The 14689-nt window shown below is 32.7% G+C and overlaps 1 protein-coding gene and 1 long non-coding RNA gene across 8 annotated transcripts in view; both read right to left on the bottom strand.

Moving 5' to 3' along the window:
- Nucleotides 1-4464, bottom strand: part of Marf (Mitochondrial assembly regulatory factor) — a 203599-nt gene extending 199135 nt beyond the window's left edge. For 3 of the 7 annotated variants that reach the window (XM_087416298.1, XM_087416303.1, XM_087416304.1), the window contains exons 1-2: nucleotides 4298-4454; nucleotides 2024-2105 (exon numbers count right to left, since the gene is read on the bottom strand). Coding sequence is in view for 1 of the 7 variants with exons in the window: in XM_087416304.1 (XP_087272430.1) it covers nucleotides 2024-2053 (30 nt within the window). In the remaining 6 variants the exon portion in view is untranslated. Of the gene's footprint in view, nucleotides 1-611; nucleotides 636-2023; nucleotides 2106-3159; nucleotides 3306-4297 lie in introns of those variants that run through there. The other 4 variants (XM_087416305.1, XM_087416300.1, XM_087416299.1 and 1 more) reach the window with 4 other exon arrangements.
- Nucleotides 1-13947, bottom strand: part of LOC147906557 (uncharacterized) — a 270166-nt gene extending 256219 nt beyond the window's left edge. Inside the window, exon 1 of the long non-coding RNA XR_015548330.1 lies at nucleotides 12793-13947. This is a non-coding gene — a long non-coding RNA (uncharacterized LOC147906557). The remainder of the gene's footprint in view (nucleotides 1-12792) is intronic.
- Between the last annotated feature and the right edge of the window lie 742 nt (nucleotides 13948-14689).

The following is a 14689-nucleotide window of genomic DNA, read 5'->3' as shown; positions in this document are numbered from 1 at the left end:
ATGCAATTATTAATTGCGTTAAGGTTTTATGCCACGAACAGCTTTCAGATAAAATTATGCCATTTGATATCTGTAAATTGATTTTTTATAAGTTATACTATAAAATTTAAGTATATTATAAAATAAAGTAATATAAGGCATTATTTTTTAGATCATGGCGATTTAAGGAAATATAACCAATCTTCTGTTTCACATATAATTAGAAGAATGTCTATATTGTTTGTCAAACACTTAGGTGAATATGTTAATTTTCCGCAAAGAAGAAATTTATTTTCCAAAATTTCTTTATTTTTAGTTACTTGATGAACAATAAACAGTTTTTCTGTTTCTGAAACATCTGCCTTTCCATGTCACATTTTATCTTTTGTCCATGAAAAACATGAAAATTAAGCAAATGCATTAATATCAAAATCCTTTGCCAGCAAAAAACGCGAAAATTTTGCAAATATATGATAATACAAAAAAACAAGTTGCTGTAATTTGACATGTTTAATAATAATGCGTAAAATCTTAACAATTCGTCAGTATTGCCATTAGTAGCACAAGAAAAATCACCAATTTTTTAATACTTCAGTAAGGATTACTCAAGTCAACACTGTGAAATTACACACCTATCAATCCTTAACTTCAGCTCAAGGCGTACTTAGCTGAAGCAGCTGAGGCAGCCTAAAGTCGTTAAGAATCCTAAAATCGAGAAGGAACTATGAATACAGTGCTATATCTTATTTCGGAACAAAATATTGACATAAAATATCAAATAACTTATAAACTATTAATTTTTTTATAATCGTACCTTAATATTTTTATGAACAGAATAATAAGAATCAATTGGTGTGAAGAAAACACATAATTATAATACTTTAAAAAAATATGAGAGCAAAATGGATAATTTTTTAAATAAGCAATACTATATATTTTCTCTCTACCAATTGATCCATTTTATCATTCTGTTCATAAAAGTATTAAGGTATGATTATAAAAATAGTTTACAAGTTAATAGTTTACAAGTTATTTAATATTTTTATGTCAATATATGCTATAAAATATCTCATAAATTATTAGTTTTTTTATATCACTACTTTAATACTTTTATATGCAAAATAATTAAAGGAATCTCTGTGTAAAAAAAATTATACAATTCCATTTAAAAAAAGTGGAAATGACCTTCATATCTTTTTGATGCCATCACTAAGAAAAAAAAACATGATCAAAATATGTATCTCTCTAAACCTATGTAACTATTGTCTGAAACATTTTTCTATATCTTCCATATTTTTCGAAATATTGGCCTGAGGAAATTAAAATGAGACACCCTGTATATATTATATATAAGAATCGTTTGAAAAGTTTTGAGCCTCAACATGAAGATGACATTATTCATCGAAATCCATTTTAGTACTACAATCATACATGTTTTGCAAGATATCTGTGAAAATTGTAGCCATTTTGGACGTTCAGTCGTTTGAGAGTCATTTTTGACTTTGTCAATTTTTGGCAAAGCGCTTTTGTGTAGATAAAGCGGAGTAAACTAAGTTGAAAAGTCCTACCATCTTGCAATTTTCGAAATGATTAACGAGATATTAAGTTATAAAAATAGCCAAATTCGCCCGGTCTACCATTAATGCAAGGGGGCGGCGAGATTAGACCGCCTAATGAGGCGCGCATTTGCCGTCGCTAGGCACGTTAATGCCAATCGTCGCTTGTAAACAACATATCTAGTGACAAAGAACGTGCATTTCTCTGAATGGTCTTATTTCGCCGCGCGCTTATATTTGGCAATAGGCCGAACAAACCAGTTATTTTTATAAATTAATATCTCGTTAACCATCGCGAAATAGTAAAAGACTTTACGACTCAGTTTAGTCCGTTCTATCTACACACAAACGCTTTGTCAAAACTTACCGGACACTCTGTATATATGTGTGCGCGATCGCGTGCATGCATGTGCATGTGCACACGCGTGCGTGTGTGTAAAGCAAGCAACATATATAAGATTTATAAATATTACAGATTTAAAGACAACCTTTTTATCTTTGGTCATTGATGTATCCATAGAATAAATCTATGATATAATTATTTCAATATCTTGTTATATCCAAAATTGCCTAAACAATTTATAATATTGTCATTAGCATAAGATTTTATTATAGTATATATATATATATATATATATATATATATATATATATATATATATATTACAATATTTTATACTTCTTTTTGATTAATTAAATGAAATTAATTTTGTAATTTAAAGACATAAAAATAAATAATTTTTATTAAAACAATTATTTTATAATATTATTAACTTTATTAATAAAACTTATTAGGTGTTGGAATTAATTCGTAGCGTTTTTTAATGAAAGAATGTTATTTATTTCACATGAGCATTAAAAAATACATTAATGAAAGTACTTCCCATCACTTGTAAAACGCTACGAATTAATTCCAACACCTAATATAATTTATATCAAAAAAATAATTCACAATCACATTATTCCATTAATCTCCAAAATTAATATTCTTTACATATAAACTATTTTTTGATCTCTCTCTTCTACCCACTTCTGAAAAAATATTAATAATGCGAGTAAGTTGAATTTATATATATATATAAATTTAACTTATTCGCATTATTAATATTTTTTCAGAAGTATAAAATATTGTAATTTGGATAACAGATGATAAAATTCATCCGTCATCCAATTTACAATACTGTCAAAAGTATATCACTTTTAGGTTTTTGATTTATAACTTCTATCAAAGCAAATCGAATGCGCTCTAATTTTTACAGTAGATACTAGGTGTACCTTGTACATAAAGTATAATGAGATTTGACAATATACACCATTATTTTTTAATTTTATCAAAATTACACTTTTGAACTTTCTTTGCTTTTTTATTGCAGCCATTGTTTTTATCCTAACTTAATTTTAGTGTTTTTAGATTTAGTGTTTTACATTATGGAAAAGACCTGTGGTCCTCAAGATATGAACAACAGACAGCTATCGTAAAGGACCATAAACATGAATGGATAAACAAGGTTGCCTAACAATTTATCTCTAAATCAACAGTGATCAAGTTTCTTAAGCATTAGAAGCAAAGCTATCCAGCAACAAATCCATGTTATACCATCATTATTAAACAACATAAATTTACTTTTGTTTGCTCCATCAGATTTTGCTAGAGTGTCCAGTTGAGGTATGCTTTGATATACTTCACTCAAATCTTCCAATTCTTTATAGAAACGAGTGATTTCTTCATTGGCCATCGTTCACATAGTCTTTCAGGCGACAGCATATGATCTGTACAGATGAATTAGACTGTTCAGAAGTCGATATTTTCTTAGCAATATCCAAGGTCGTGAGATGTAAATCGCTGCTAGATATACGAAAGATGTTATGAATGACAAGAAAAGTACTCGTAGTGTGGTTGGCCTATTTTCTTCTCAACATAGCTTGTCTAGATCTTCCAACGCTTAAGAAACTTAGTTACTGTCAAATTGGAAGTGCCAAATTGCTAGGAAAACTTCTTGTACATCCATCCTTATTTTAGAAAATATTTATGAAGGCTTTCTATTGTACGTTCTTCAGCACCATAGATCTTTGCCATAATGTAACACATTAAATCTAACTAAAGTTAGATCATGATGATAAATCTATGGTTGTGACATGAAAAGCAAAATAAGTACAAAAATATTATTTTGGAAAAATTAATAAAAAAATAAAGAATCATGATGCATATTGTTAAATCTCATTATACTTTATATACAATGTGCAGCTGCCACTAGGTGTCTACTGTACAAATTTGTATGCAAATTCATTTCAGCTTAAAAATCAAAAAACTTAACAGTAACTTTTGAACAGTACTATATCTTATCTAAATTAAAAATTTTATTACGTTATTATAAATAAAATTCAATTTAAATTACATTTCTATTTAAAATAAAAAATCTAAATGTATAACAATTTGATAAACTGATAAATAATATAAATTTTCTTTCAGAAAACAATGCACAAAAATAAACAATTTCATAAATTTCAATAATCAAATCATATTCAAAATTTTATCCGATATAAATAATATAATACTCTCTAAAAAATAAATATTTCGAGAAAATTATAATATTAAAAACATAAAATTACAAAATTAAAAGAAAAAATTTCAAAAATATTCTAATTTGGAATCTAACCTCTATATTGGTGCTAAAAGATCTTTATATAATTAAATAACATATGTGAATTTTTATTAAAATATTAAAATATATATATATGTTTATAAAGCACAATTTTCATACCGTAAAGAAAGTATTGCGTAAAATGATGAACAGTAATTCATGACAATAAGAAATCTTCGTCAGTTATCATATAAGTTCGGTCACAAGCTCTTCAATCGAATATTTTTATGATAGCTGCGTTCAGCAAAACGTTTATTTTGCTATTGGAAGTTTTCTTCGCACTGATTGGATTATACTTTTAGATCTAGAAGAGGTCTGTTTTCTGTGGCTGAACCAATGTACACTTTTGGAACTTAAAGTGAAATAGGTATATATTGGGTCATCTAAAAAGTATCCGCGGTTTTTTGTCACTAGATGGTGTTGATCAACACTATCTAATATTTGATATTTGTCGAAAGCGACTTCTAGTGTAGTCTAATGCAGAAACAGAAAACAGACTAAAGAATGTAGAGTCTTAGGCCGGGTCCACACCTTGACGGAAAAGCCGAAAAGCGAAAGCCAATCAGAACTCGCGGCAAAACAGAAACAGCAAGCAAAATGTACCGCCTACTACTACAGTGAGTTCCGATCGGCTTCCGCTTTTCCGTCAAGATGACGGAACCCATAGAACCCATAGAGTGCCTACTCAAGCAGCGGAATAGCGTAAGGGGCTCTGCACTAGAAATCATGTATTGTGAAATACACAGTTTCTGATAGATTGAAATTTTTCTTTCTCTGTTCTCTGTTCCCTGTTCCTTTTATTATGCGGAGCCCCTAATTCGTAGTAGCTGCCATATTGAATTTACTATCAATATATTTCATATCAATATATTTAACATCGACTCCTGTCGACTACTGTGAAATGAAGTTAGTTAAATTCATCCTTTAATGTTTTGTGAATATTTATTTATTATTTCATACTTTGCATTGAATGCTGCATATCATACAAAATTTACATCCATCATCACCATGTCAACGAATTGCGCCGCATATCACTATAGTAATAATAATAGTGTTATTGCTACAGCGATATGCGGCGCAATTCATTGGCATGCACCCTCTAAGGATATATAAGGCTATGCAAGTTTGTGTGAATATACCTAAGGATGGAGTCCCATGAAGCATATTTGCTGCGTATCGCGTAACCGCGTAACCAATCAATAATCAGTAAAACGCGAAACCTGTTACTTCCCAAAGTCCAACCGTTGGTAATTGATACCTGGACAAACCGGGGACCAATGGCGGGTAACAAATCGAGAGTTGCGCGTCCTTTCGATTAAGAAGAAACCTATGGTAATACCTTCATGAATCTTGCTGGTGGTTCGGTCCGTGGTGCGGGACGCGCGGCTCAGTCTGGACTCTGGTTGGTCAGGCTCCTTGTAGGTGCTCGATGATTGGCCGGCGCTGATTCCGCTCGTTCACACACACGATCTCCAAGTTAAACGATAAACGTATACTCGCGGCGGCGTTTATTGTAAAAGGAGAGGTTTCGTCAAATATTAATATATATACGTACTTATAATTGCTCAAAAGTAATTAGTGTATTTTATAACTTCTGCAGTTGCTACATACATATCCAGACTTATGTTATAACTATTTATAATAATTAGACGCGGTTAACTAGGAAGATTAAATAAGATGTACCTATGATTAGATTGGATTGCTCACGCGAGTAGAATTTAGGAATTTAACTAGAAATCGCGATACTCTGGAAGAGACCGTTTCTCTTCGATCAGACCCGACCCCGGGAAGTTTTGAACTACTCCTCAAAAACTCGCTGCTCGCGAGAGCAAATCCCGTTTTTAGAACCCGAACGCTTTCAGGAAAAAGGTGCCCCTCCATGCTGGTAGGGCGCGTGAGGTGGGGAGAAGATGTCAGGGGCGGTCCCTGCAGTTCTAGTGCCCCGTCGGTTATTGAAGTAAAGAAAAATTTGTAATTTGGCCAGGGACATTCCTGGACAAGTTTTATAAGTACCGCTGACGTGACAAACCACAATAGCGGATTGCTTCTGATTGGTTACGCTGGATGCTCCTAGAGTGAGTATGGGTGCATTCCGATATTCACTACCAGTGCTGAAAATCTATAGTACACGGGACGTATACTATATAATTTCTAGTACTGGCAGTGAATATCGGAACGCACTCTATAGGTTTGTTCGCGTCGCATGCTTCAATATACTTCAAGGTTTGTTCGCATCGCATGCTCCAAATTAACCCAGAGAGCACTTGGATCACAAATAAGATAGTTGGAGCTGCATTCAGTTAGATAGTTTGTGCTGCTCAAATGTTCAGTGACACGAACAGATTTAGGACAAGTGAGCATGTCACCTAACCTCCGTAAGATCACTCGAACGGATCGAACATGTGCCTCATTTTGTTTCGGGTATTTTGTGTTACCTTGATTATTTGAAAAGCGTTTTTATACAAAATAAATGCATTTTTAATAAATATAAAAGTTATATTATATTTTTATATTAGATTATATTTTATTTTACTGTATTAATATTCTTTTATTTTATTTTTTTAATTTTTTAATTTTTATTTATTTTGTTTATTCTTATTATTTTATTTATTTTAATAAATCGTAATTTATTTATTTTATTTTTTATTTTATTTATATTATATTGTCATATTATATTAGGTGTTGGAATTAATTCGTAGCGTTTTTTAATGAAAGAATGTTATTTATTTCACATGAGCATTAAAAAATACATTAATGAAAGTACTTCCCATCACTTTCTACTACTTTTGACCATCTTTCGGGCAGTGAATGAATACCGCGTCGGAAGAACTGTTCATCTTTAAATGAAATCCAGGAATCGAACCATTTTGTACAATCTTCGTAAGATGTGAACTTCTGCTCGCACAAGCTATGAGCTAATGATCGAAACAAGTGGTAGTCGCTAGGTGCAATATCAGGAGAATACGGCGGGTGCGGTAGCACTTCCCATTTAAGTGTTTCCAGGTATGTTTTTACCGGTTTTGCAACGTGTGGGCGAGCATTGTCGTGCAGCAAGATGACTTTATCGTGTCTTTCGAAGTATTCCGACCGTTTTTGCTTCAATGCACGGCTCAAGCGCATCAGTTGCCGTCGGTAGAGATCTCCAGTAACGGTTTCATGCGGTTTTAGCAGTTCGTAGTATATGACACCCTTCTGATCCCACCAAATACAGAGCAGGAGCTTTGAGCCATGGATATTGGACTTTGCCACTGATGTTGATGGTTCGCCGGGCTTAACCCATGACTTTCTGCGCTTTGGATTGTCATAATGGATCCACTTTTCGTCACCGGTAACAATCCGATGCAAAAAACCTTTTCTTTTCTGCCGTTGAAGCAGCAGTTCGCACGTGAGAAAACGTCTCTCAATATCCCTTGGTTTCAATTCATATGGGACCCAATGTCCTTCCTTCTGGATCATGCCCAAACTTTTAAGACGTTTTCCTATTGTTGAGAAGTCAACTTCCAATGACGTAGATAATTCTTTAAGTGTTTGACATGAGTTTTCATTGAGCAGTGCCTGCAAATCGTTATCTTCAAATTTTTTCGGCTGACCAGGTCGCTCCTTGTCATCCAAGTCGAAATCACCAGCTTTAAAACGTGCAAACCACTTCCTACACGTTTGCTCAGCCAGAGCATGTTCACTATACACATCCACTAAAATACGATGAGCTTCAGCTGCACTTTTGTTCATATTAAAGTAATGAAGCAAAACTCCCCGCAAAAACACTTTATCTGGCACAAATTTTGACATATTCAATGAATTATACAGTATTGTTATTTATGATTTCAAGAAAGGTTATGTACGGCAAATGACGTCCTATGATAGATGTTTACAATGTATACAGAACTATAGGTAACAACGAAATAGTGTACTGCTTGTGCCATCTCTTGTAAAACGCTACGAATTAATTCCAACACTTATATATATATATATATATAAAATGCGTATATACGTACACATAAAATGAAGATTTATCAGAGAATTCGTAATTTGATTATTTTTTTAAGATGTTACGTCTGACCATCTGCGTTTGACTCTCGTTAGCTTTGATTTATGTTAGTTGTATGTACTAGGTGGGGTGAAAAGTAACCTCCTTGGGAATGAAAAAAATTTTTTTCTTATGCAGAATCTCGCCCAAAATATGGCGTGTTCGCTCAGTACTAATCTTTGTAGCATCTGCTAGCTCGCGCACCTTCACTTTCTGGTCAGCCAACACCATTTCATGTATTTTTTTGACATTTTCCTCGGTAACCGCATCGGAGGGCCTGCCGCTGCGGACTTCATCGGTAGTGGAGTTGCGGCCACCACGAAACTCTCGAAACCAATATTTGACGGTGTAATCTGACGGAGTATTAGCCACATAATATTTATCCAACTTTTCTTTTGTTTCCTTCGCCGTTTTGCCTCTCAAAAAATAATGTTTTATGAGAGAACGAAAATCGTTTTCGCAAACACGTCAACAACAATCAGCTCTCAAAACAAAACTAAGGGCAGTATCGCACTGCCACTTGGCATGTCTGCCTAAATATGAACGGACTACAAGGCACCATAAACTTTTTTGCAGTAGTGGCGCATTCTGGCGGTCAAGGAGGTTACTTTTCACCCCATCTAGTATATTCTGATATTAAAAATATAAAAGCATATATCATTAATATATGTATATTTGACCAAAAAAAAACATATCTCTTTTTATTAAACGTAAAAAAAAAGGACATCAGTACACCTTTTTGTTACACGTAACAAAAAGAGATGAAGTAGCTACACACGTATGTGAATATGAATTAGAAATATATTTTATGTTTTGTATTGTGTGTACATCATAATGCACATAAAATATAATTCTAATATTCACTAATGTGTCTATATTATATATCTGCATGAAAAGCTAAGTATGAGTAACTTCTATCTCTCTTTTATGGGCCTTCTACAATAAGCCATCATAAATCAGGAGTCAGAAGCTAAAAATTGATCAATCACAGTCAATTTTTCTGACTTCTTATTTATGGCTGATTTATGGTTTATAATTGTAAAAGGCCCATTAAACATAATAAAAAGAGATGGAATAGCTACATATGTATGTGCAATGTACTTACGTACTGACAATACATGTTACATCCTAAGTTAAAATGGTATTGAAAATAAAAGAAAAAGTGCTATTACATTACACGTGTATACATGTATTTCAAATACATGGTTACATCCGAAGATATATCTAAGTCACAGTCAGAGTGTATTTAGTAAAAATATACTTATTGTAACTTGCTGTTAGTCAACGTACACATTGATCTATAAGTGTATACATTTGCTTTGAATATGATATACTTATATATATTTCATAAACGTACAGCATCGTACGAAAATTATGCATGTGACTATTGACTGTGTAATGTATGTTATATATATGTATAACATATATATTATATAGGGTGTCCAAAAAGACTCCGGATTTAGGAGCTGAACATAAAGGTGACTATAATTATAATCATAAAGGAATGTGAATTATACTTGTATAGGCATGCATAATATGCCAAAATATAATACGTTGACCTATGATTCACGTTCTCTTCTATGATTGAATTACGGCCATTCTTGTGCTATAAGGCCATTACATAACGTTTTCAGAAAAAACGTTTCAGACAAAAGTTGTAAGATTTCAAAGAAGCTGTTTACTGATATTCAGTCTTTTTTTTTCTTCATTAATTTCTTTGTTTCCATCATGTCAAGCAATCAGCTTTTGATTCCATCATGACAATGTATCTATTCACATTTCTTTTAATTGCAAAATTCTACAAATTGATTCCCTAATATTTCACCAAATTTGATAATCGAATGCCTCTGCCAGTAAATTAAAAATAGTCAGTCCACGATGAATGCCTCTGACATTTATTTATAATTAGCCAAAGCACGATTTGCAGCTGTGGCATTTTGTTATAGCTAGCCAACTCATGATTAACGCCTCTGGCAGTAAATTAAAAATAGTCAGCCTACGATGAATGCCTCTGATATTGGATCATAATTAGACAAAGCGCAATTTATTGTTATAACATTTAACTATTATATATCACTTGTATGATAAATAAAAGTGATATTTTCACGAATGACATAAAGATGCTAACCTTTCCCATGTTGGCTTTATAGGTGCCTTCCAACAAGAAACACACATCACAATAATCAATTTTGACCTTCTAGAGTGCTTTCCAATAAGAGACACGGTGCATCATTACAATCTTGTTCGCCAATATAAGGATGAGATACTGTGTTGTACTGAGTCGCTTGTTAGAAAGCACCCATAATCTTCTCTTACCAAAGGCAGACAATATGCTACCACATTTTTTCTATTTTGTGGACACAAAACATTATATAAATATATATATATATATATATTTATTTATTTATATACACATATACACATTCACATATATATGATTGTGTGTAGAACACTACTGAATTGACAGTACTGTTGCGCGGCAACGATACTGAACGCGGGTCATATTGGTTACAGCTGATTGACTCGTATAACACCGTTGTTTTCTAACACATACAGCGTCACGCAAAATGATATATGTATGCATATATATATATATATATATATATATATATATACACAAACATACAAAAAATTTTTGTTTTTCACTCTAAGAAAAAAGATACTCGATAATCGATATCATGGTCACATTATCTTCTTCTTAGCGACTAATTAAGAAAAGGCGTTCACCGTATCTAAATCCACGTTAAAACTATCTATTATCTTTGAAGTTCTATTATTGATATGTCATTTAAGTGCATTCTCCAGGTTTATTCTACTAAAAGAAAAATACAAATAGATGACCAGATATATGACGCGGTAAAGTAAAATTCTATATTATATTCTCATGATCAACATGATCACAAAAACGTGATCAGTAGCTCTTTGAACTGAATTACTTTATTATAAAAATAATAAAGTAATATTTTAAAAATACATTACATTCTGTAAAATATATTAAGTTATTAATATGATGTTCAATCACCATTATTAAGAAAATACAATATTATGTAGGAAGGAAAATATTTTCATGACAATTTGCTGGAAGGTATGGTCGCAACATGTTTCTTATACTATGATGCTCTTGAGATACACGTCCGCGTGTGAGCGGTTCGGCCGTCAAACGTCGAGCGATTGTGAAGGAAAAGTAGGCAGCATTTCAGAAGTCGGCCCGAAATGCACAACTAATTTCGAGCACATTGAAGTACACGTATATAATTTCTGAAATTTTATAAAAAGTATATTTGGAGTAATATGTTTAATATTAATAACGTTATTTATTAAATAAAAATTATGAAAAAAGGAAAAAGCAGGATCGAACATAAGATCTTCAATATTCTGATCTTGCACTCAACGCCCGAAACCATGCTGAGTTCTTGCAGATCACCTCGATGAACGCGATACAGTGCGGAAAATCGTAAACTATTGTATATCTTATCAATGTTTATGTTTTGAAATTATTTTTGCTATTATACGTTAATGAGAAAGATATATGATATAATTTAATAAAAAGAAAATGAAAGAATTTTAATTCACAAACATGATTGCCAGTTCTCCGTTTTTTTTTGCCAGACAAAAATTGGAGATTTTCACATCTGCTGGAGTATTGAATATTAGTCCAAGAAACCGAAGTGTGTCAAAAAAAAATGGAGAACTGGCAACCCTGTTTGTGATTTAAAATTCTTTCGATTTCTGTTATTTCGATAGAGCGAGACAGAGAAAAAACAAAAAGAATTCCGATTGTAATCGGTGAGTCTCCGCGCGGACACGCCGAACTAAGCTCGCTAGCAAAACAATGAGTCTGTCTCTGTCCTTCTCTCTGTGGTCTCTTGTTTCTAGCGACCGAAAATATTTTCTCGGCGATCTCGGCCGCTTGGCGTGTATCATAAGGGGGAAAGAGACATTCTAGACAATACATAATTTTTATTAAATTATATTAATCCTTTGTCCTACAATTTAAGTTACGATGGCGCGTGCCATAATTAACAGTCTGGAACGTGTTGTTTATGTTTGGCCTGATACACGTACCACGGCTCTCATCAATGATACTTATGTTTGGCCTGATTTCTTTATTACGAGTCTCACACGATATTATAAGTGAAAGAGTTAATCATACCTTTCTCATTAATGTATAATAACAAAAATGATTTCAAAACGTGGTAGTTGACGAAATATAGTTTACGATTTTCCGTGTAATTTATGTACCACGTTCATAGAGGCGGTCCGCAAAAACTCAGCGTGGTCTCGGGCGTTAGGTGCCAGATTAGAATGTTGAGGATCCTATGTTCAATCTTGCTTTTTCCTTTTTTTTCATATTTTTTTTTAAACAAATAACGTTATTAATGAACATATTACTCCAAATATATTTTTATAAAATTATAGAAATTATATGTGTACTTCAGTGTGCTCAGTTACACATTTCGAGCCAATTTCTGAAGTGCTGCCTATTTTTCCTTTACAACCGCTCAACAGTCGACGGCTGAACCGCTGGATCGCGCGCGGACGTGCATCTCAGGAGCGTCACAGTATAAGAAACATGCTGCTATCATACCTTCCAACATGAAAATTATCATAAAAATATTTTCCTTCTTACATAATTGTTATTTTCTTAATAATAGTGATTGAACATCATATTAATAAGTAAATACATTTTACTGAATATTATGTACTTTTAAAATATTACTTTATTATTTTTATGATACATTCGGTTTTCTTTCAAAGAGCTACTGACCATGCTTATGTGCCACAAAATGTAATATCTTTTAATATAGAATACTGATAATATCAATTTAAGACTAATAAGAGTCGATATAGAACGAGTTGCATAATTTTAAACTGGAATGACTTAACTCCAATAACTCCGTGATGTCTTCTTTATTCAACATGTGAATAAAGAAGGCATGTTGAATAAAGAAGACATCACAGAAAACTAAAGAAAGTAAAGGATTGATAATTTTCTGGAAGGTACGGTCGCAGCATATTTCTTAGTGCAACGCTCCTGACATACACATCCGCGCGCAATCCGGTGCGGCTCAGCCGTCGAGCATTGAACGGCGGAGAGAAAGAAGGCGACGCTTCAAAAGTCAACCCAAAATTTAACATGTACTCTAATAACTATAGGAAGAATACTGAATCACTTCAATAGGTAAATAAAAAATTATTTGTATATTGCATATAAAGGCACATATAAAGGCTTTTTGATTTATTAATTATAAAATTATATTGACGTCATCCTTATAATTATATTAATCATCGCACTTTTGCGATTTGATTGATTATCAGAATTTTCATTCGGATGATAGTTATAAAAAAAACATTTCACAGAAAGTACTGATCGACATCAACGTAACATTATTACAGAAACATGATTTTTTTTTTAATTTTTTCTAAAGATAAACAGATCTCACATATATAATATCTTTACATATAAAAATATTGATTTTGTATCTATTCGACGCATACTACGTCAATTATTTTTTGCTACAATTGTCGGTTTAAAACTTTTAGAAATACACATATAATTTCAATAATTAAATAAAAATATATTTAGCCTGTAATATATGTTTATTAACAATGTCACTTATTTAAAAAAAAAATTATGAAAAAAGAAAAAAGGAATTGATCATGAGATCTCTAACATTCAGATCTCGCATCTTACGCGTGAGACCACGCCGAGGTCTTACAAATCATTTCTATGAATGTAGTATATAACGCTCATGGAAAATTATGGAAATATCAATATCTCGTAAATTATCGTGTTTTGAAATTATTTTTGCTATTATATTATACATAAATTGAAGGGATATAGAATTAGCATAATTTATTAAAATATGTTACCTATAATATTTCTTCTCCTCTTAATTATACACATTGAGCGGCTGAAATTTCCCAGAAAGCATTTTCGGTCGCTAAAAACAAGCGACCATATAGAGAGAGAGAGGGGGGGGGGGGGAGAGAGAGAGAGAAAAAGAGAGACTCTGAAGGATAGACTCGCTGTTTCGTTCGACGAGCCCAGCTCGGCGTGCGGAGTCTCATCGATTACAATCGGAGTTTCTATCCTTTTTTGTTTTGCTCTGTCTCACTCTGTCGTACTTCTGTTTCACTAATTCGTTCTGCAATTCAAGAATGTGATTTCTGTCGGTTCTGGCATCATCGTCGATGCAGCAAGGACGCATGATTCCTTGTCTAAACAACAATCCTGATATATTGGGTCATCTAAAAAGTAGCCGCGGTTTTTTGTCACTAGATGGTGTTGATGGTCAATACATCTAGTGATAAAAAACCGCGGATACTTTTTATATGAACCAATATATTGCTAGTTTATACAATGATTCAATCCATTTCTGTAATTAAATAGCGGTTCTTCGCTTGTGCGCGATAAGAGGAATGGCGCTTCTTACTAAGTACGGTTTCGACATTTCGACAACCGAGTCGAATAAAAAATATGC

The sequence above is a fragment of the Acromyrmex echinatior genome, unplaced genomic scaffold, assembly GCF_024713525.1.
Source record: "Acromyrmex echinatior isolate Ae372 unplaced genomic scaffold, ASM2471352v2 Scaffold20, whole genome shotgun sequence".
NCBI lineage: Eukaryota > Metazoa > Arthropoda > Insecta > Hymenoptera > Formicidae > Acromyrmex > Acromyrmex echinatior.
Note: the sequence above shows the minus strand (reverse complement) of the source record. Positions and strands in the feature narration are given on the sequence as shown.